This window comes from Petromyzon marinus, chromosome 70 (genome assembly GCF_048934315.1).
Source record: "Petromyzon marinus isolate PM22_M1 ecotype Great Lakes invasive population chromosome 70, UKy_Petmar_22M1.pri1.0, whole genome shotgun sequence".
In the NCBI taxonomy this organism is placed as follows: domain Eukaryota; kingdom Metazoa; phylum Chordata; class Hyperoartia; order Petromyzontiformes; family Petromyzontidae; genus Petromyzon; species Petromyzon marinus.
Window position 1 is genome coordinate 450,013 of NC_133736.1, and position 23,302 is coordinate 473,314.

Below are 23,302 nucleotides of genomic sequence, written 5' to 3' on the forward strand. Positions count from 1 at the left end.
CCCCGGGTGTTTGATTTTTATTAATTTGTATAAGGGCACCGCGCGCTTAAACAAGCCAATTTGAGAAAATGTGGCGGTAAATGAATCCCAACGATAATCACCGTTCATTTCTAACTTTCTATCCATCCCCTCCCACCCACCCACCCGCCCCCCCCCCCGCTTATAAAAATTATCTTTTTTTTTATAATTACTTACACTTAAAACAATCCCCCCCCCCACCCACCCACCCCCGCCCGCCGTTCCTTTTTCGATTTTTTTCTCTTTTCTCTCCGTCACTTTAATTGCCGCGATTCCGCGCCAACGCTCGTACACACACGTCCGCCGCCACCCCCGCCACCGCCCCCACACCACAAATCCGACGCTCCCCCGGCATCAGCTGGCCGATGGCGACCGACGCGCGACGGAAAATCCACCTCCGCCGCCTCCGCCGCCTCCGCCGCCTCCGCCGCCTCCGCCGCCTCCGCCGCCTCCGCCGCCTCCGCCGCCTCCGCCGCCTCCGCCGCCTCCGCCGCCTCCGCCGCCGCCTCCGCCGCCCCTTCAGCTTTCCTCCTCGTCGCTGTCCTCCGGGCTGACGGTGGGGCTCGCGGGGCTGTAGCCGGGCGACGTGGGCGAGTAGGAGGAGCCCTTGGGGCTGGTGGGCGTGTAAGTGGGGCTGGTGGGCGTGTAAGTGGGGCTGGTGGGCGTGTAAGTGGGGCTCGTGGGCGTGTAAGTGGGGCTCGTGGGCGTGTAAGTGGGCGACGACGGGGTGTACTTGGGGCTCGTCGGGGAGTACTTGGGCGAGGGCGGGGAGTAGCCGCTGGGCGTCGCCGTGTAGGCGGGGCTCGTGGGGGTGTAGGTGGGCGACGACGGGGTGTACTTGGGGGTGGTGGGCGAGTACGTGGGGCTCGTCGGGGGAGTACTTGGGGCTCGTCGGGGGTGTAAGTGGGGCTCGTCGGGGAGTACTTGGGCGAGGCCGGGCTGTACTCGGGCGACGTGGGGCTGTAGCTGGGGCTGGTCGGGGTGTACTTGGGCGAGCTGGGGCTGTACGAGGGCGAGCTGGGGCTGTAGGAAGGGGAGCTGGGGCTGTAGGAGGGCGACCGGGCTGGAAAACCCGCGCCGGAGTAGGCGGGTGATGCCGGGCTGTAGCTGGGGCTGGTGGGGCTGTAGCTGGGGCTGGTGGGGCTGTAGCTCGGGCTTGTCGGGCTGTAGCTGGGAGACGCCGGGCTGTAGTTGGGGCTGGTGGGGGTGTAGCTGGGACTGGTGGGGCTGTAGCTGGGGCTGGTGGGGCTGTAGCTGGGGCTGGTGGGGCTGTAGCTGGGCTGGTGGGGCTGTAGCTTGGACTGGTCGGGGTGTAGCTGGGGCTTGCCGGGCTGTAGCTGGGGCTGGTCGGGCTGTAGCTTGGGCTGGTGGGGCTGTAGCTGGGGCTGGTGGGCGAGTAGGAGGGGAGACGTGGGGCTGTAGCTGGGACTCGTGGGGCTGTAGCTGGGGCTGGTGGGGCTGTAACTTGGGCTGGTCGGGCTGTAGCTGGGGCTGGTGGGCTGTAGCTTGGGCTGGTGGGGCTGTAGCTGGGGCTGGTGGGCGAGTAGGAGGGAGACGTGGGGCTGTAGCTGGGGCTGGTGGGGCTGTAGCTGGGCTGGTGGGGCTGTAGTTGGGGCTGGTGGGCTGGTAGCTGGGCTGGCGGGGCTGTAGCTGGGCTCTGGGGCGAGTAGCCGCCGGGAGAGCGGGTCGTAGGCGGGAGACGTCGGGGAGTAGCTGGAGAAAGGGGTCCACCTGGGGGCGGGGGGGGGGGGCCAGAGGGGGAGGGAGGGGGGATGGAGACTCAGCACACGACACGCCAAAGATTCTCCGCGCAAAAGTCTGTCTCCGCACGGAGGTGGAATCCTCCGGGTTTAGACGACGCTCCGGAGGGTGAGGAGTAGGTAGGTGAGCGAGTGTGTAGGTGAGCGAGTAGGTTAGCATGCGTGTAGGTGAGCGAGCGTGTAGGGGACCGAGTAGGCGAGCGAGCGTGTAAGCGAGCGTACCGGGAGAGGGGGATGTAGCCGGGCCCCGGTGACCCCGGCGACCCCGGCGTGGGCGACCAGGCCGGGGAGTAGCCGGGGCTGAAGCCGCTGGCGTCCGACGCGGCGCTCGGAGAGAAGCCGGCGGCACCCGGAGTCATGCCGCTGCCTGCACCGCGACACGGACCACCACCACATCAACACCGCCACTACTACCACATCAACACCACCACCACATCAACACCACCACCACATCAACAACACCACCACATCAACACCACCACTACCACCACATCAACACCACCACCACATCAACACCACCACCACCACCACATCAACACCACCACCACAACATCATCGTCGTCACCAACACAACATCGACACATCATGATCACGACAGTCATCATCACCACATCACAATATCGTCATCACCACATCACAATATCGTCATTAGGTATGTGTGTTGGCGTGTCTAGGCGTGTGTCTAGGTAATGTGTGTTGGCGTGTCTAGGTGTGTGTCTAGGCTTGTGTCTAGGTGTCTAGGTGTCTAGGTATGTGTCTAGGCGTGTGTATAAGTGTGTGTCTAGGTGTGTGTCTAGGTATGTGTCTTGGCGTGTCTAGGTGTGTGTATAAGTGTGTGTCTAGGCGTGTGTCTAGGTATGTGTGTTGGCGTGTCTAGGCGTGTGTCTAGGTATGTGTGTTGGCGTGTCTAGGCGTGTGTCTAGGTATGTGTCTAGGCGTGTATCTAGGTGTGTGTCTAGGGGTGTGTCTAGGTATGTGTGTTGGTGTGTCTAGGTGTGTGTCTAGGCGTGTATCTACGTGTCTAGGTGTGTCTAGGCGTGTGTCTAGGTGTGTGTCTAGGTGTGTGTCTAGGCGTGTGTCTAGGTATGTGTGTTGGCGTGTCTAGGCATGTGTCTAGGTAATGTGTGTTGGCGTGTCTAGGTGTGTGTCTAGGCATGTGTCTAGGTATGTGTCTAGGCGTGTGTATAAGTGTGTGTCTAGGCGTGTGTCTAGGTATGTGTGTTGGCGTGTGTCTAGGCATGTGTCTAGGTAATGTGTGTTGGCGTGTCTAGGTGTGTGTGTTGGCGTGTCTAGGTGTGTGTTTAGGTGTGTGTCTAGGTGTCTAGGCGTGTGTCTAGGCGTGTGTCTAGGCGTGTGTCTAGGTGTGTGTCTAGGTGTGTGTCTAGGTGTCTAGGTGTGTGTTTAGGTGTGTGTCTAGGTGTGTGTCTAGGTGTGTGTCTAGGTGTCTAGGTGTGTGTTTAGGTGTGTGTCTAAGTGTCTAGGTGTGTGTTTAGGTATGTGTCTAGGTGTGTGTCTAGGTGTGTGTCTAGGTGTCTAGGTGTGTGTCTAGGTGTGTGTCTAGGTGTCTAGGTGTGTGTTTAGGTGTGTGTCTAGGTGTCTAGGTGTGTGTCTAGGTATGTGTCTAGGCGTGTGTCTAGGCGTGTGTCTAGGTAATGTGTGTTGGCGTGTCTAGGTGTGTGTGTTGGCGTGTCTAGGTGTGTGTTTAGGTGTGTGTCTAGGTGTCTAGGCGTGTGTCTAGGCGTGTGTCTAGGCGTGTGTCTAGGTGTGTGTCTAGGTGTGTGTCTAGGTGTGTGTCTAGGTGTCTAGGTGTGTGTCTAGGCGTGTGTCTAGGTGTGTGTCTAGGTGTGTGTCTAGGTGTGTGTCTAGGTGTGTGTCTAGGTGTGTGTCTAGGTGTGTGTCTAGGTGTGTGTCTAGGCGTGTGTGTCGGCAGGCAGGTAGGCGGTGGCGGTGGCTACCGATGCCGGGGGACCAGGCGCCGTAGGCCGGCGTTGCCGACTGGTTCCAGGGCGTCATGGCCGGAGACATCCCGGACGAGGGGCTGCCCACGGCACCGAAGAACATCCCCGTTGCTATGGAGACACGGGGGGTGGGGGGGGCACGGGGGGGGGGGGGGGGGGAGGGTCCCAGTGGTGGGGGGCATCACACAGACACACACAAAAACACAGTTAGATGACGGCCATGGCATAACGTATACGTGCGTTTGTCTGTGTGCACGCGCGCGTGTGTGAAAACGCGTGTGTACGTGCGTGTGTGTGTGTGTACGTGCGTGTGTGTACGCGTGCGTGTACGTGCGTGTGTGTACGCGTGCGTGTACGTGCGTGTGTGTACGCGTGCGTGTGCGCGTGTGTGTGTACGTGTGTGTGTGTGTACGTGTGTGTGTGTACGCGTGCGTGTACGTGTGTGTGTGTACGTGCGTGTGTGTACGTGTGTGTGTGTGTACGTGTGTACGTGTGCGTGTGTGTGTACGTGCGTGTGTGTACGTGCGTGTGTGTACGTGCGTGTACGCGTGTGTGTGTGTACGCGTGTGTGTGTGTGTACGTGTGCGTGTGTGTACGTACGAGCCCCGATGCCCAGCGCGCCGATGTTGGTGGGATCTCCATGCCGAACTTGCACTTCTCGGCGTCGAGCAGCAGGTCGAAGCAGCCGGTGCCGGCAGGCGCCAGCTGGCCCAGCATGATGTTCTCGGAGACGCCCTTCATGGGGTCCACCTCGGCGTGGGACGCCGCCTCCATCAGCACGTCCACCTGCGGGGGGGGGGGAGGGGAGGGAGGGGGGAGAGGGAGGGGAGGGGGGAGAGGGAGGGAGGGAGGGGGGGGGGATGTTATCTCCCTCGCTCGGGGCGCAGAAGGCCGTGGGTTCAATCCCGATCCCCGACGATGCCGGTTGTGGAGTCTGCGTCTCTCTCTCTCTCGCTCACCCACCCACACGCCCATCCACCCACTCACTCACTCACCCACCCACACGCCCATCCACTCGCCCATCCACTCGCCCACCCACTCGCCCACCCACTCGCCCACCTACACGCCCATCCACCCACCCACACGCCCATCAACCCACCCACACGCCCATCCGCCCACCCACACGCCCATCCGCCCACCCACACGCCCATCCGCCCACCCACACGCCCATCCGCCCACCCACACGCCCATCCGCCCATGCACACGCCCATCCGCCCACCCACTCACCCACCCACACGCCCATCCACTCGCCCATCCGCCCACCCACACGCCCATCCGCCCACCCACACGCCCATCCGCCCACCCACACGCCCATCCGCCCACCCACACGCCCATCCACCCACCCACACGCCCATCCACCCACCCACACGCCCATCCACCCACCCACACGCCCATCCACCCACTCACCCACCCACCCACTCACCCACCCACACGCCCATCCACCCACCCACACGCCCATCACCCACCCACACGCCCATTCACCCACCCACACGCCCACCCACAAGCCCATCCACCCACCAACTCACCCACCCACCCGCCCACCCGCCCATCCACCCACCCACCCTCACCCCCCCACCCACCCCCCCCCGCTCACCCCACCACCCTCACCCCCCGCTCACCGTCTCTTCAAAGGAGCACTTCATGAGTGCCCCCGTGTCCTGCCGGTTGACTCCGTGGCGCGTGATGGCCATGAGGTGCCCCCGGCACGTCATGGTGTCGCACAGCAGCGCCAGGTGGCGGTAGTTCACGTAGGAGCCGTCAAAGGAGATGACGTGGTGCAGCTCACGCTCCAGCGCCTTGCGCACCGCCTCAATGCCCAGCACCTGCAGTGGGGGGGCACGGGTGAGCGTGGGGGCGAGCGTGGGGGTGTGGGGGTGAGTGTTGGGGTGTGGGGGTGAGTGTTGGGGTGTGGGGGTGAGCGTGGGGGTGTTGGGGTGAGTGTTGGGGTGTGGGGGTGAGTGTTGGGGTGTGTGGGGATGAGTGTTGGGGTGTTGGGGTGAGTGTTGGGGTGTGTGGGGATGAGTGTTGGGGTGTTGGGGTGAGCGTGTTGGGGTGAGCGTGGGGGTGTGGGGTGAGTGTTGGGGTGTGGGGGTGAGTGTTGGGGTGTGGGGGTGAGCGTGGGGTGAGTGTTGGGGTGAGTGTTGGGGTGTGGGGGTGAGTGTTGGGGTGTGTGGGGATGAGTGTTGGGGTGTTGGGGTGAGTGTTGGGGTGTGTGGGGATGAGTGTTGGGGTGTTGGGGTGAGCGTGGGGGTGTTGGGGTGAGTGTTGGGGTGTGGGGGTGAGTGTTGGGGTGAGTGTTGGGGTGTGGGGGTGAGTGTTGGGGTGTGGGGGTGGAGGTGAGTGTCGGGGTGTGGGGGTGAGTGTTGGGGTGTGGGGGTGAGTGTTGGGGTGTGGGGGTGAGTGTTGGGGTGTGGGGGTGAGCGTGGGGGTGAGTGTTGGGGTGAGTGTTGGGGTGTGGGGGTGAGTGTTGGGGTGTGTGGGGATGAGTGTTGGGGTGTTGGGGGTGAGTGTTGGGGTGTGTGGGGATGAGTGTTGGGGTGTTGGGGTGAGCGTGGGGGTGTTGGGGTGAGCGTGGGGGTGTGGGGGTGAGTGTTGAGGTGTTGGGGTGAGTGTTGGGGTGTGGGGGTGAGTGTTGGGTGTGGGGGTGGAGGTGAGTGTTGGGGTGTGGGGGTGAGTGTTGGGGGTGTGGGGGTGAGTGTGGGGGTGAGTGTTGGGGTGAGTGTTGGGGTGAGTGTTGGGGTGAGTGTTGGGTGTGGGGGTGAGTGTTGGGGTGTGGGGGGAGTGTGGGGTGTGTGGGGTGTGGGGTGGAGTGTGGGGGTGTGGGGGTGAGTGTGGGGGTGAGTGTTGGGGGTGAGTGTTGGGGTGAGTGTTGGGGTGAGTGTTGGGGTGTGGGGGTGAGTGTCGGGGTGTGGGGGTGAGTGTTGGGTGTGGGGGTGAGTGTTGGGGTGTGGGGTGAGTGTTGGGGTGTGGGGGTGGAGGTGAGTGTCGGGGTGTGGGGGTGAGCGTTGGGGTGTGGGGGTGAGCGTTGGGGTGTTGGGTGAGTGTTGGGGTGAGTGTTGGGGTGAGTGTTGGGGTGAGCGCTGGGGTGTGGGGGTGAGCGTGGGGGTGTGGGGGTGAGTGTTGGGGTGTGGGGGTGAGTGTGGGGGTGTGGGGGTGAGCGTTGGGGTGTTGGGGTGTGGGGTGAGCGTGGGGGCGAGCGTTGGGGTGTGGGGGTGGAGGTGAGTGTTGGGGTGTGGGGGTGAGCGTGGGGGTGTTGGGGTGTGGGGGTGAGCGTGGGGGCGAGCGTTGGGGTGTGGGGGTGAGCGTTGGGGCGGAGGTGAGCCCTTCCCCCCCCCCTTCCCCCCCCTCCCCCCCCCGCCCTCACCGTGAAGATCTCCACGATGTCGTTGGAGGTGGGTCCTCACGGGGTCGACGTCCTTCTCGGACAGGACCTTCATGAGGCTCACGCCGTCCGTCTCCAGGATCCACTCCTGCAGCGCCTTGAACTCCCCCTCCTCCGTCAGGGTGATGCGCTTCTTGTCGTCCGTCTGGGGCAGGTGCATGTACACCTGCACGTGCGGGGGGCGGGGCGGTCAAGCCGTGCCAACGCGGGCGACAAAAGGCAAAGACCCCCCACAGAGCGGCCTTGACAGAGCGGCTGTTTGGCGAGTGGGAAACTGCGGAGGGCGGAAACGGTGGCGCAGCACGAGGGGGTTGGGGTGTACACGCACACGCACGTGCACACGTACACACACACACACGTACACACACACGTACACACACACGCGTACACACGCACGTACACACGCGCTCACACGTACACGCACTCACACGCGCTCACACGTACACACACACGCACGCGCTCACGCGTACACACACACGTGCACTCACGCGTACACGCGCACACACACATACACACGCGCTCACGCACACACACGCGTACACACACATACACGCGTACACACACACGTACACACGCTCACACGCACAAACACGCGTACCCACACCCACACACAAACGTACGTACATACACACACACACGTGAGTGCAGACAAACACACGAGTCCCGCCCGGCTCACGACCACCCCGCTCGCCCCCCCCCCCACCACCACCACCCCCCACCACCACCCCCCACCACACCACCCCCCACCACCACCCCCCCACCTTGGTGATCTGCTCAATGCCCTGCAGCGTCATGTCAGTCAGCATGTTGGCCTCGATGCAGCGCAGGAAGACATCGTCGTCCATCTTGTCCACAATCTCCTCCTCCTGCCCGGTGGGGCGCAGACGACACAGAGACAGAGACACAGAGACAGAGACACAGAGACACAGAGACACAGAGAGACACAGAGACAGAGACACAGAGAGACAGAGACACAGAGACACAGAGAGACACAGAGAGAGAGACACAGAGAGAGAGACACAGAGACACAGAGAGAGAGACACAGAGACACAGAGAGAGAGACACAGAGAGAGAGACACAGAGAGAGAGACACAGAGAGAGAGACACAGAGAGAGAGACAGAGACACAGAGAGAGAGACAGAGACACAGATAGAGAGAGAGACAGAGACACAGAGAGACAGAGACACAGAGAGAGAGAGACAGAGACACAGAGACAGAGACACAGAGAGAGAGAGAGACAGAGACACAGACAGAGAGATGTTTACTACCTCGCCTGGTATACAGGAGGTCGTGGGTTCGATCTCGACCCTGACGATGCCTGCTGCTGCTGCTGTATATTTGGAGTCTGCGTCTCTCTCTCATCATCATCATAACGGTGGCTAGGAGATGTTGACTACCTCGCCTGGTCTACAGGAGGTCGTGCGTTCGATTCCGACCCTGACACCTGTTTTATATTTGGAGTTTGCGTGTCTCTCTCTCATCGTCGTCATAACGGTGGCTAGGAGATGTTGACTACCTCGCCCGGTGTGCAGGAGGTCGTGGGTTCGCGGTGCGAGACTCACGTCCTGATATTTGTTATCGCTGCTGTTCATGATGCGGATCCGCAGCACCAGCTTCTCGGCGTTGTCGTCGTTGAAGATGCAGTTGAGGTCGTCGCCAAAACCTGGGGGGAGCCGGGGGCGGGGCCAGGTTGAGGTGCCACCACCACAACAACAACCACAACAACAACCACAACAACCACAACAACAACCACAACAACCACAACAACAGCGTCACTAAGCGGCGGTGCTGGCAACCCGGCGCCCGTGCCAGGCTAGGTGCACACGGTCACGCAACACCGGTCCCACCGACTAACGTACCGCCCCCCCGATCCCGCACCGATCCCGCTCCTACCGCCACCACCAACATCACCACCGCCAACTCCAACATCACCAACTTTACCACCGCCATCACACCCACCACTGCCAACTTCACTGCCAACTTCACCACCGTCACCACCGCCATCGCCAACGTCGCCTTTACCACCGCTATCACCACCACCGCCACCACCAACTTCACCACCGCTCCCACCTACATCGCCACCACCAACTTCACCGCCGCTCCCACTTACATCGTCACCACCACCACCAACTTCACCACCGCTATCACCACCACCACCACCAACTTCACCACCGCTCCCACCTACATGGCCGCCACCACCACCACCAACTTCACCACCGTTCCCACCTACATCGCCACCACCACCACCAACTTCACACACGCCGCCACCGCCAACTTGACCGCCACCGGCACCACCGCCGGCCCGCACCGCGCCCTCACCGGCGTTGATCTTCTCGGCGATCTGCTCCATGGTGAGCTTCTTGTCGGTCATGTGCTTGCGGTCGAGCTCGACGCGCAGCAGCCAGGGAGAGATGCGCGCCACGTCGAAGTCGGGCATCTCGTAGTACACGTTCACCCACTCCTGGTCCTCCGACACCACCGTGCTCTGGGGCTCCGGGTCGTAGTAGATGGCCGTGTTGCCCGTCACCTTGCGGAGCGTCGTGTGCTCCAGCCGGCACAGGATGTCCTGCGGTCGGGGGCCGGGGGGGGAGGAGAGGGGAGGGGAGGGGAGGAAGGGAGAGGGAGGGAGGGAGGAGAGAGAGAGGGGAGGGAGAGAGGGAACAAGTGAGACGACGGATGAGAGAGTCAGGACTGAGGTGACGTGGTATCAAGGACACACACACACGTGTGTACGTGTGTGCGTACGTGTACATGCGTGTGTACGTGCGTGTGTACGTGCGTGTGTAGGTGCGTGAACGTGCGTGTGCAGGTGCGTGTGCAGGTGCGTGTGTACGTGCGTGTGTACGTGCGTGTGTACGTGCGTGTGGGGAGCGATAGTGTAGCGGTTAGCGCTACGCTGCGCTATGAACCTGGCGACCCAGGTTCGATTCCCGCTCACGGCCAACACCAGTGACGATTATCTGAACCGGTCCCGGGCCTCCCCTAGGTCGACTCAGCCTCAAATGAGTACCTGGTGCGGTGTGTAAACATTGCCACTAGGGAGACAAAGGCAGTCGGGCGTGGTGCTGGCCACCCACCCCCTCGTGTACCGTTCCAGCCTTCATAGGTGCTCGCTAACAGCACTTGCCCCTACAGTCTGTTAAGGCTATATGGGGGATCTTTGTCTTTGTCTTTGTACGTGCGTGTGTAGGTGCGTGTGTACGTGCGTGTGTAGGTGCGTGTGTACGTGCGTGTGTAGGTGCGTGTGTACGTGCGTGTGTATGTGCGTGTGTACGTGCGTGCGTGTCCTTAGTACGTATGTGCGTCAAACTTCTTTCGCACCGGACGTAGCCAACCGTGCTAAGCGCTTCTCACGAAATGAGTTTGTCAATCTAGATGACGACGATTTAAAAGTGGCATCACAGTAGCCAGATGAAGACGATGATGGGGTGACCACCACCACCGCCACCGACTGAGTTCGACAGCTGAGCCAGAAACCACTGCTAGGGAAAGATGACCGCAGTTCACTTGATGATTTATACTGCACCACCACCGCCACCACCATCACCACCACCACCACCTCCAGCTCCACCATCACCGCCTCCACCACCACCACCGCCAACACCACCACCACCACCGCCAACACCACCACCACCGCCTACACCGCCTCCACCTCCCCCACCACCACCACCGCCACCGCCTCCACCACCACCACCGCCTCCACCACCGCCTCCACCACCACCGCCTCCACCACCGCCGCCACCACCACCGCCTCCACCACCACCGCCTCCACCACCACCACCGCCTCCACCACCACCACCGCCTCCACCACCACCTCCCCCACCACCACCACCTCCCCCACCACCACCACCTCCCCCACCACCACCACCGCCTCCCCCACCACCACCGCCTCCACCACCACCACAACCCCCACCGCCTCCACCACCGCCGCTCACCTTGGCGCGCTCAGCGTCGCGTGCCGGCTGCCCGGTGAGGAAGACGGTGAGCGAGGGCGTCTTGGGCTTCTTGGAGATGTTGATGAGCTCCTTGAGACGCGGCACGCCCAGCGTCACGTTCTTGGCCGACACGCCGGCGTAGTGGAAGGTGTTCAGCGTCATCTGGGTGGCCGGCTCCCCCAGCGACTGCGCCGCCAGAGCACCGACCATCTCGCCGGGGTGGACCTGGCGCGTGGCGTGGGGGGGGGGGGAGGGGGGAGGGAGAGGGGGGGGGTCAGGGAAAGGAGGGAGGGGAGGAGTGGAAGAGGGAGAGAGGTAAGGAGAGAGGTAGGGGAGGTTTATAGGGAGGAAAGGGAGGAAGACAGAGAGAGAGAGAACAGAGGGAGGAGAGAGGTAGGGAGAGAGGGAGGGAGAGAGGGAGGTAGGGAGGGAGGTAGGGAGAGAGGGAGAGGTAGGGAGGGAGAGAGGTAGGGAGGGAGGTAGGGAGAGAGGTAGGGAGGGAGAGAGGTAGGGAGGGAGAGAGGTAGGGAGGGAGGGAGGGAGGTAAGGAGGGAGGGAGGTAGGGAGGGAGGGAGGTAGGGAGGTAGGGAGGGAGGGAGGTAGGGAGGTAGGGAGGGAGAGAGGGAGAGAGGTAGGGAGAGAGGTAGGGAGAGAGGGAGGGAGGTAGGGAGAGAGGTAGGGAGGGAGAGAGGTAGGGAGGGAGAGAGGTAGGTAGGGAGGGAGATAGGGAGAGAGGTAGGGAGAGAGGTAGGGAGGGAGAGAGGTAGGGAGGGAGGTAGGGAGGGAGAGAGGGGAGGTTTATAGAGGAGAGGGAGGAAGACAGAGAGAGAGAGAGAACAGAGGGAGGAGAGAGGTAGGGAGGGAGAGAGGTAGGGAGGAAGGGGAGGTTTATAGAGGAGAGGGAGGAAGAGAGAGAGGAGAGAGGGAGGTGGCAGTGTGTGTGAGTGTGAGAGAGACAAACGGAGGATAGAAAATGAAAACCGAACGTCACAACCTGCTGCTCCCCGAGACGCGCAAGTGGGCCGCACCCCCCTCCCCCCCACCCCCAGACGACGTTCGGCACTCGGAGCCCGGCCCGGTGAACACCGCGGCGCGTAGCCGGCGAGGGCGTCGTGGTGGCAGCGGTGGCTGCGTGCGAGCGTGCGTCTTAGTGAGCGTGTGTGTGTGTGAGCGAGCGTCTTAGCGTGTGTGCGTCTTAGTGAGCGTCTTAGTGAGCGTGTGTATGTGTGTGTGAGCGAGCGTGCGTCTTAGCGTGCGTGCGAGCGTCTTAGCGAGTGTGTGTGCGTCTTAGCGAGCGTCTTAGCGAGTGTGTGTGCATCTTAGCGAGTGTGTGTGCGTCTTAGCGAGTGTGTTAGCGAGCGTCTTAGCGAGCGAGCGACTCACGATGGCGTAGTTGAACCGCGCCTCGATCTCGCCCAGCAGCCACTCGAAGGCCTGTAGCGAGAGTCGGAACTCCTCGGTGACGCGGCGGGCGCACAGCGTCGAGCGCACGTGGCAGTTGAGGAGCAGCGTGGCGTTCTCCTGTGCCTGGCGGCTCAGCGGGTCGTCGCCCTTCACGATCATCAGGCGCTTGCTCAGCTCCTGGACGCCTGCAGCAGCAGCAACAGCAGCAGCAAAAAAAAGAAGAATCTGGCACGGGTCGGGGGGCAACGGGCGAAGATCTCCACCCCGGCCCGTGTCGCCTCGGCGGGCCGCGGGAGGGGGTGGGTGCCGAGCGGCGGTCAGCACCACCGCGCCCGGCCGCCTTTGTCTCCCCAGTGACGACGTTCGCTACACACCGCTACACCAGCTACTCATTTGAGGCCGAGTCGACCTAGGGGGGGTTCCCAGGCAGGGCAGGTTCAGGTAAGCGTCAGTGCCGGCGTCGGTGGTCGCGAGTGGGAATCGGATTCGGGGGTCGCCGGGGTTCATAGCGCTCACCGCTACACCAACAACAACAACCACCGCCGTCAACAACAACAACCGCTACACCACCAAATACAACAACCACCGCCAGCAACCGCCGTCAACAACAACCAACAACAACAACAACCACCACCAACCGCCACACCACCGCCAACACCAACCGCCACACCACCGCCAACAACAACCACCAACAACAATCACCACCACTTGCTACACTGCCGTCAACAACAACCACCACCAACCACCACCAACAACAACCACCACCACCACCAACAACCACCACCACCACCAACAACCACCACCACCACCACCGCCACCACCGCCACCACCGCCACCACCGCCACGCACCCTCGATGATGCGCAGGGGGTTGATGTCAGTGGGCTGGCGCGTGTTGATGTGGAAGATCTTCTGAGCGTTCCAGATCATGCGCATCAAGTTGCACGGCAGCACCACCTGCACAGGGCACGTCCATGGACACGGTGAGACACGGGGGGAAGGGTGAGACATGGCGAGACACGGGGGGGAAGGGTGAGACATGGCGAGACACGGCGAGACACGGCGAGGCACGGCGAGACACGGGAGACACGGTGAGACACGGTGAGACACGGCGAGACACGGGGGGAAGGGTGAGACACGGGAGACACGGTGAGACACGGTGAGACATGGCGAGACACGGCGAGACAGTGAGACACGGCGAGACAGTGAGACACGGCGAGGCACGGCGAGACATGGTGAGACACGGAGACATGGTGAGACACGGTGAGACACGGGAGACACGGGAGACACGGCACGCGCGCGTCACCTTGCTGTCGCCCGTGGGAAACACGGAGCGGAGCGTGTCCCTGTCGGAGCGGATGCGGTCAAACTCCTTGTCCAGCTCGTTCTGGACGTGCGCGTTGCTCATGATGTCGTTCACCACCTCCTCCTGCAGGCAGCGCCGCATGGCGCGCTCGTTAGCAAAGTCGAACTTGTACCTGCGAGCACACACGGGGGGTGGGGGGGGGACACGCCCGGACACGGAGGCATGAGACACGCAGGAGAGATCCGCAGGCACGAGCAGACGCACGCACAGACACGCAGAGACACGCAGAGACACGCAGAGACACGCAGAGACACGCAGAGACACGCGCAGACACGCAGAGACACGCAGAGACACGCAGAGACACGCGCGCAGACACGCAGAGACACGCGCGCAAATGCACGCGCAGACACGCCCGCAGAGACACGCGCTCAGAGACACGCACGCAGAGACACGCACGCAGAGACACGCACGCAGAGACACGCACGCAGAGACACGCACGCAGAGACACGCACGCAGAGACACGCACGCAGAGACACGCACGCAGAGACACGCACGCACAAATGCACGCAGAGACGCACGCAGAGACACACGCAGAGACACACGCAGAGACACACGCAGAGACACACGCAGAGACACGTGCAGACACGCACGCAGAGACACGCAGACACAGACGCACACAAGAGACACGCGCACGCAGACACAGACACGCACGCAGAGGCCCCAACTGGTGGCGTGTCACCATCGTGTAGAAATCTAGAGCAGGCCGGAGCAGCCAAATACTCTCAAGATTATTTCACTATTTTTTGTTTTTATTTCGCCGGGTGTAAGGCCCCCCCCGCCCCCCCAATTGCCTTGGCCCATTGCGGACCGCAGCTCAGCCAAGCGAGCTCATCGTAGCGCGGCGATTTATAGACAAATTGCATTTGAACGCGTGACGTCGATTCTGAAGTGTGGACAAGTGAGCCACCGAGCAAGTGAGGGAGTGAACAGGTGAGCGAGCGACCGAGCGAGTGAACGGGTGAGCGAGCGACCAAGCGAGTGAACGGGTGAGCGAGCGAATGAACAGGTGAGCGAGGGAGCGAGCGAGTGAACAGGTGAGCGAGCGAGTGAACGGGTGAGCGAGTGACCGAGCGAGTGAACGGGTGAGCGAGTGAGTGAACAGGTGAGCGAGCGAGTGAACGGGTGAGCGAGCGAGGGAGCGAGCGAGTGAACGGGCGAGCGAGGGAGCGAGCGAACGGGCGAGCGAGCGAACAGGTGAGCGAGCGACCGAGCGAGTGAACGGGTGAGCGAGTGAGTGAACAGGTGAACGAGTGACCGAGCGAGTGAACGGGTGAGCGAGTGAGTGAACAGGTGAGCGAGCGAGTGAATGGGTGAGCGAGCGAGGGAGCGAGCGAGTGAACGGGCGAGCGAGGGAGCGAGCGATCGGGCGAGCGAGCGAGTGAACAGGTGAGCGAGCGAGTGAACAGGTGAGCGAGTGACCGAGCGAGTGAACGGGTGAGCGAGCGAGTGAACGGGTGAGCGAGGGAGCGAGCGAGTGAACAGGTGAGCGAGCGAGGGAGCGAACGGGTGAGCGAGCGAGTGAACAGGTGAGCGAGCGAGTGAACGGGTGAGCGAGCGACTGAGCGACCGAGCGACATCGACCGAGCGCCCGCGAGCGCCGAGGGGGGTGGGGTGGGGGGTTACTTCTTCTCGAAGGCCTTGTCGGAGGGCTTCAGAGTGGACAGGTTCTGGAACTCCACGTGCTCGGCCGCGAGGCCGTCCTCCCCGTAGCGCAGTTGGATGACCTGGTTGATGCCGTTGCGCACCGTCCCATCATACTTCACCATCACCGACTCCATCGACTTGATGAGTCGCCGTTGGATGTAACCTGCGCGCGAGCGAGGGAGCGTGGGGGGGGGGTCAGGCGCGTTGGTGTCGTTTGTGCCTCGTGTCTGCTACGTTTGTGCCTCGTGTCTGCTACGTTTGTGCCTCGTGTCTGCTACGTTTGTGCCTCGTGTCTGCTACGTTTGTGCCTCCTGTCTGCTACGTTTGCGCCTCGTGTCTGCTACGTTTGTGCCTCCTGTCTGCTACGTTTGTGCCTCGTGTCTGCTACGTTTGCACCTCGTGTCTGCTACGTTTGTGCCTCGTGTCTGCTACGTTTGCGCCTCGTGTCTGCTACGTTTGTGCCTCCTGTCTGCTACGTTTGTGCCTCGTGTCTGCTACGTTTGTGCCTCGTGTCTGCTACGTTTGTGCCTCGTGTCTGCTACGTTTGTGCCTCGTGTCTGCTACGTTTGCACCTCGTGTCTGCTACGTTTGTGCCTTGTGTCTGCTACGTTTGCGCCTCGTGTCTGCTACGTTTGTGCCTCGTGTCCGCTACGTTTGTGCCTCGTGTCTGCTACGCTTGTGCCTCGTGTCCGCTACGTTTGTGCCTCGTGTCCGCTACGTTTGTGCCTCGTGTCTGCTACGTTTGTGCCTCGTGTCTGCTACGTTTGTGCCTCGTGTCCGCTACGTTTGTGCCTCGTGTCTGCTACGTTTGTGCCTCGTGCCTCGTGTCCGCTACGTTTGTGCCTCGTGTCTGCTACGTTTGTGCCTCGTGTCTGCTACGTTTGTGCCTCATGTCTGCTACGTTTGTGCCTCGTGTCCGCTACGTTTGTGCCTCGTGTCTGCTACGTTTGTGCCTCGTGTCTGCTACGTTTGTGCCTCGTGTCTGCTACGTTTGTGCCTCGTGTCCGCTACGTTTGTGCCTCGTGTCTGCTACGTTTGCGCCTCGTGTCCGCTACGTTTGTGCCTCGTGTCCGCTACGTTTGTGCCTCGTGTCTGCTACGTTTGTGCCTCGTGTCTGCTACGTTTGTGCCTCGTGTCTGCTACGTTTGTGCCTCGTGTCTGCTACGTTTGTGCCTCGTGTCTGCTACGTTTGTGCCTCGTGTCCGCTACGTTTGTGCCTCCTGTCTGCTACGTTTGTGCCTCCTGTCTGCTACGTTTGTGCCTCGTGTCCGCTACGTTTGTGCCTCGTGTCTGCTACGTTTGTGCCTCGTGTCCGCTACGTTTGTGCCTCGTGTCTGCTACGTTTGTGCCTCGTGTCTGCTACGTTTGTGCCTCCTGTCTGCTACGTTTGTGCCTCGTGTCTGCTACGTTTGTGCCTCGTGTCCGCTACGTTTGTGCCTCGTGTCTGCTACGTTTGTGCCTCGTGTCCGCTACGTTTGTGCCTCGTGTCTGCTATGTTTGTGCCTCATGTCCGCTACGTTTGTGCCTCGTGTCTGCTACGTTTGCGCCTCGTGTCTGCTACGTTTGTGCCTCGTGTCCGCTACGTTTGTGCCTCGTGTCCGCTACGTTTGTGCCTCGTGTCCGCTACGTTTGTGCCTCGTGTCTGCTACGTTTGTGCCTCGTGTCTGCTACGTTTGTGCCTCGTGTCCGCTACGTTTGTGCCTCGTGTCCGCTACGTTTGTGCCTCGTGTCCGCTACGTTTGTGCCTCGTGTCCGCTACGTTTGTGCCTCGTGTCTGCTACGCTTGTGCCTCGTGTCTGCTACGTTTGTGCCTCGTGTCCGCTACGCTTGCCGCGGTGTTCCGCCCGTGAACGTGCGCACGGCGCCATTCCGCACGGGGGCTTGGGACGCGCGCGCGCGAGCGTGGAAATCGGTTTCAAGGACGATGCATCGTATTATCAGTGTGTCTCTCTTGTTTGCATTGTGGTTAATGCAGTAAGATGATTCCTTGTAAAAGAAAGGTTTCAGTTTTGTTGACAGAAAAAAAGAGGGGGAAAAACCCACTATTATAAAGGGGGAAACCCCCCTATTATTATATGGAAATGTTGTGTCGTTAAACCCCGTCAACGCCCCACACGGCCAGTTCGTTTATGGGGTTTGCGTCACGTAAACAGAACGTAGCCAATTCGTTACTAGTACAGCACTAACCGGTTGCTGTGTGTTGGAGAGTTAAACCCACTACAACATTTACAATTCGTTACTAGTACAGCACTAACCGGTTGCTGTGTGTTGGAGAGTTAGACCCACTACAACATTTACAATTCATTACTAGTACAGCACTAACCGGTTGCTGTGTGTTGGAGAGTTAAACCCACTACGACATTTACAATTCGTTACTAGTACAGCACTAACCGGTTGCTGTGTGCTGGAGAGTTAAACAAACTACAACATTTACAATTCGTTACTAGTACAGCACTAACCGGTTGCTGTGTATTGGAGAGTTAAACCCACTGTGACATTTACAATTCGTTACTAGTACAGCACTAACCGGTTGCTGTGTGCTGGAGAGTTAAACCCACTACAACATTTACAATTCGTTACTAGTACAGCACTAACCGGTTGCTGTGTGTTGGAGAGTTAAACCCACCACAACATTTACAATTCGTTACTAGTACAGCACTAACCGGTTGCTGTGTATTGGAGAGTTAAACCCACTGACATTTACAATTCGTTACTAGTACAGCACTAACCGGTAGCTGTGTGTTGGAGAGTTAAACCCACTGAAACATCAACAATTCGTTACTAGTACAGCACTAACCAGTTGCTGTGTGTTGGAGAGTTAAACCACTACAACATTTACAATTCGTTACTAGTACAGCACTAACCGGTTGCTGTGTGTTGGAGAGTTAAACCCACTACAACATTTACAATTCGTTACTAGTACAGCACTAACCGGTTGCTGTGTGTTGGAGAGTTAAACCCACTGAAACATCAACAATTCGTTACTAGTACAGCACTAACCAATTGCTGTGTGGTGGAGAGTTAAACCCACTACAACATTTACAATTCGTTACTAGTACAGCACTAACCGGTTGCTGTGTGTTGGAGAGTTAAACCCACTACAACATTTACACATTCGAGTACCGTGAGGTTTCGCCGGTAATTATGGCAACAACAACAACAACGACCACAACAACGATTAGATAGAGGTGGGATAGAGGTGATGTCGTCACTTGTTAGCCAGGCAGGCTGCACGGAGGCAATAGAGGTGGGGTTAATGTTCGCATGCGAATTACAGTGGGATACCCCCCTTTACCGGTTGGGTTATCCCGCAGGGTAAACCAACGTCGCATGAGGTGCGTGTGCGCATCCTGCCGATCCATCGCTCAATCAAACGAGCGACTGAGCGAGCAAATGAGCGAGCGGGCGATCGAGGGAGTGAGCGAGCGAACGACCGAGCGGGCGAGCAATCGACTGAGCCATTGATTGAGCGAGCCATCGATTGGGCGAGCGGACCGATCGATTACCCCCGCCCCATCCCATCCATCGATCCAAGCGAGGGCCCAACACCCACCGGTCTCGGCCGTCTTGACGGCCGTGTCGATGAGGCCCTCGCGACCGCCCATGGCGTGGAAGAAGAACTCTGTTGGCGTGAGGCCGGCCAGGTAGGAGTTCTCCACGAAGCCGCGCGATTCGGGCCCGTAGTCGTCCTTGATGAAGTGCGGCAGCGTGCGGTGCTTGAAGCCAAACGGGATCCGCTTGCCCTCCACGTTCTGCTGACCCACCACCGCGATGACCTGGCAACGTGGGGGGCACGTGGGGACACGTGAGGTGTCTACAGGCGCTGCTCGCTACTCACAGCACTTGCCCCCACAGGCTGTTAGAGACTACACGGGGGACCTTTGTCTGTGTGTCTATAGGTGCTGCTGTTACTCACAGCACTTGCCCCTACAGCCTGCTAGAGGCTACACGGGGGATCTTTGTCTGTGTGTCTACAGGTGCTGCTCGCTACTCACAGCACTTGCCCCCACAGGCTGCTAGAGGCTACACGGGGGATCTTTGTCTGTGTGTCTATAGGTGCTGCTCGCTACTCACAGCACTTGCCCCTACAGCCTGCTAGAGGCTACACGGGGGATCTTTGTCTGTGTGTCTACAGGTGCTGCTCGCTACTCACAGCACTTGCCCCCACAGGCTGTTAGAGACTACACGGGGGACCTTTGTCTGTGTGTCTATAGGTGCTGCTCGCTACTCACAGCACTTGCCCATACAGGCTGTTAGAGACTACACAGGGGACCTTTGTCTGTGTTTATAGGTGCTGCTCACTACTAACAGCACTTGCCCCTACAGCCCTGTCAGAGGCTACCCGGGGGACCTCTGTCTGTGGCCGTACCTGCGAGATGTTGATCTTGGAGCCCTTGGAGCCAGCCACCACCATGGACTTGAAGTTGTTGTACTCCGAGAGCGACTTCTGCGCGCTGGATCCAGTCTTGTCGCGAGCGTCGTTCAGGATGCGGTTGACCTGGTTCTCAAACGTCTGCCGCAGGGTGTTGCCCGGGGTGGGCTCCAGCTCGTTGTTGTGAGCCTTCTCGATCACCTGCACCACGCGCGGTCAAACACAGATGCTGCGTTGGGTCTCTGTGCGAGTCTGTGGGTCTCTGTGTTGGGTCTGTGTTGGGTCTCTGTGGGTCTCTGCGTTGGGTCTGTGTGAGTCTCTGCGTTGAGTCTGTGGGTCTCTGTGTTGAGTCTGTGTGAGTCTCTGCGTTGGGTCTGTGGGTCTCTGTGTGAGTCTGTGGGTCTCTGTGTTGGGTGTCTGTGGGTCTCTGTGTTGGGTGTCTGTGGGTCTCTGTGTTGGGTGTCTGTGAGTCTCTGTGTTGGGTGTCTGTGGGTCTCTGTGTTGGGTGTCTGTGGGTCTCTGTGTTGGGTGTCTGTGGGTCTCTGTGTTGGGTGTCTGTGGGTCTCTGTGTTGGGTGTCTGTGGGTCTCTGTGTGAGTCTGTGGGTCTCTGCGTTGGGTCTCTGCGTTGGGTCTCTGCGTTGGGTCTCTGCGTTGGGTCTCTGCGTTGGGTCTCTGCGTTGGGTCTCTGCGTTGGGTCTCTGCGTTGGGTCTCTGCGTTGGGTCTCTGCGTTGGGTCTCTGCGTTGGGTCTCTGCGTTGAGTTTGTGTTGGGTCTCTGCATTGAGTCTGTGTTGGTCTCTGTGTGAGTCTGTGGGTCTCTGTGTGAGTCTGTGGGTCTCTGTGTGAGTCTGTGGGTCTCTGCGTTGGGTCTGTGGGTCTCTGTGTGAGTCTGTGGGTCTCTGTATGAGTCTGTGGGTCTCTGCGTTGGGTCTGTGGGTCTCTGCGTTGAGTCTGTGGGTCTCTGTGTTGAGTCTGTGGGTCTCTGCGTTGAGTCTGTGGGTCTCTGCGTTGAGTCTGTGGGTCTCTGCGTTGAGTCTGTGGGTCTCTGCGTTGAGTCTCTGTGGGTCTCTGCGTTGAGTCTCTGTGGGTCTCTGTGTGAGTCTGTGGGTCTCTGTGTGAGTCTGTGGGTCTCTGTGTTGGGTCTCTGCGTTGGGTCTCTGTGGGTCTCTGTGTTGAGTCTGTGGGTCTCTGTGTTGAGTCTGTGGGTCTCTGTGTTGAGTCTGTGGGTCTCTGTGTTGAGTCTGTGGGTCTCTGTGTTGAGTCTGTGGGTCTCTGCGTTGGGTCTCTGTGGGTCTCTGCGTTGGGTCTGTGGGTCTCTGTGTGAGTCTGTGGGTCTCTGTGTGAGTCTGTGGGTCTCTGTGTTGGGTCTGTGGGTCTCTGTGCAAGTCTGTGGGTCTCTGTGCGAGTCTGTGGGTCTCTGTGTGAGTCTGTGGGTCTCTGCGTTGAGTCTGTGGGTCTCTGCGTGAGTCTGTGGGTCTCTGTGTGAGTCTGTGGGTCTCTGTGTTGAGTCTGTGGGTCTCTGTGTGAGTCTGTGGGTCTCTGCGTTGAGTCTCTGTGGGTCTCTGTGTGAGTCTGTGGGTCTCTGCGTGAGTCTGTGGGTCTCTGCGTGAGTCTGTGGGTCTCTGTGGGTCTCTGCGTTGGATCTGTGGGTCTCTGCGTTGGGTCTGTGGGTGTCCCCAACACCAACACCACCTTACCCACCTCTATCACGTCCTGCTTGGCTTTCTTGATGGTGTTCTGGATGTCCTGGTAGGTCTTGGCGTCGGCGATGGAGTCTCCAATGCCGATGGAGTGACCTGGCACGGCACACGGCGGGGACAAGCAGACCAAAGCAGCCGCACCTCCGATTAGCGCCGATTGGTGAACGTACGGTGTGAAAGAAGTTCACACACACAGCACGGTTGGCTACGTACGGTGTGAAACAAGTTCTACACACCGCATGGTTGGCTATGTACGGTGTGAAACAAGTTCACACACACACATACTTCCATATCAAACACAGATCATATTTGCACATGCGCCTAACTTTCTTTCCCGGCGCCTTCCGTGAGGGTGCCACGGTGGCTAGGAGATGTTAACTACCTCGCCTGGTGTACAGGAGGTCGTGGGTTCGACCCCGACCCTGACCACGTCTGCTGCTGTGTATTTGGAGTCTGCGTCTCTCTCTCTCTCATCATCATCATCACGGTGGCTAGGAGATGTTAACTACCTCGCCTGGTGTGCAGGAGGTCGTGGGTTCGATCCCGACCCTGATGATGCCTGCTGCTGTATATTTGGAGTCTGCGTCTCTCTCTCTCATCATCATCACGGTGGCTGTCGAGATGTTGACTAACTCGCCTGGTATACAGGAGGTCGTGGGTTCCATCCCGACCCTGACGATGCCTGCTGCTGTATGTGGAGTCTGCGTCTCTCTCTCATCATCATCATCACGGTGGCTATGAGATGTTGACTAACTCGCCTGGTATACAGGAGATCGTGGGTTCCATCCCGACCCTGACGATGCCTGCTGCTGCTGTATATTTGGATTCTGCGTCTCTCTCTCATCATCATCATCACGTTGGCTAGGAGATGTTGACTACCTCGCCTGGTACGCAGGAGGTCGTGGGGGTTCGATCCCGACCCTGACGATGCCTGCTGCTGCTGCTGTATATTTGGAGACTGCGTCTCTCTCTCTCTCTCTCCCGTGGATTTTTCTCCAGGTCCTCCGGTTTTTCCCCATCCACATGTAGAATCGCCGTCGCGCGTTCAAGAGTTTTTGGCTTCCATACATTTCCCCGTGGTGGTGACGGTGAAGCCACTTGGGTCCAGCGGCTATCATTTGTGGATGGCTGGGCTCGCCACCACCGCACAAGCAGTCGCGAACCAAACGAAACAACTTCTTTGGTTCTTTCGGTAAAGTCACGTAGAATGAGAATAAAATAATAAATTGATAAAATAAAATAACACAATAATATCCTCACGACGTTTCGGCCACAACACAAGCGGCCTTCATCTTTGTTCCTCTCACACAGCTTAAAAGCCGTGATCTGAACGTGGCTCTCTCACTCCAGCGCTGTCCTACCAGACAGTCTCGCCCCCTTCACCTGATGAAGGCCGCTTGTGTTGTGGCCGAAACGTCGTGAGAATATTATTGTGTTATTTTATTTTATCAATGTATTATTTTATTCTCATTCTACGTGGTGACTTTACCGAAAGAACCAAAGAAGATGAATCATTGCAGTCACGAAAGCTTTAAATCGAAATCAAACGAAACAAGTTCAAGTCATTCTTTCCCCCGCCTGACGGTGGACGCTTGCGCTGCGCCCGAAACGTCGCGATTAATTTTATTTTCTGCTTTACCGCAAAGGACCCGAAAAGCATGGACTTCCCTGCAGTCGCGAAAACTTTCAAATCGAGACTGACATTTTTTGGGGTTTCTCGGTTGTGTTTGGAGGACAAGAGCCGGACGACCGGCTAAAGGGCACC

The 23,302-nt window shown here is 59.4% G+C and overlaps 1 protein-coding gene across 1 annotated transcript in view; it reads right to left on the minus strand.

Annotated features, from left to right (window-relative positions):
- Positions 1-485: 485 nt before the first annotated feature.
- LOC116958060 (DNA-directed RNA polymerase II subunit RPB1) overlaps positions 486-23,302 on the minus strand; it is a 38,815-nt gene continuing 15,998 nt past the window's right edge. The window contains 22 exon segments of the mRNA XM_076055164.1: positions 486-891; positions 894-1,300; positions 1,303-1,423; positions 1,425-1,519; positions 1,522-1,607; positions 2,001-2,145; positions 3,734-3,847; positions 4,333-4,522; positions 5,356-5,559; positions 7,101-7,127; positions 7,129-7,284; positions 7,880-7,984; positions 8,681-8,781; positions 9,438-9,684; positions 11,054-11,278; positions 12,437-12,642; positions 13,307-13,412; positions 13,762-13,933; positions 15,445-15,628; positions 19,019-19,241; positions 19,835-20,038; positions 21,539-21,633. Of these exon segments, the coding sequence (XP_075911279.1) occupies positions 538-891; positions 894-1,300; positions 1,303-1,423; positions 1,425-1,519; positions 1,522-1,607; positions 2,001-2,145; positions 3,734-3,847; positions 4,333-4,522; positions 5,356-5,559; positions 7,101-7,127; positions 7,129-7,284; positions 7,880-7,984; positions 8,681-8,781; positions 9,438-9,684; positions 11,054-11,278; positions 12,437-12,642; positions 13,307-13,412; positions 13,762-13,933; positions 15,445-15,628; positions 19,019-19,241; positions 19,835-20,038; positions 21,539-21,633 (3,767 nt within the window). The 3' untranslated portion in view covers positions 486-537.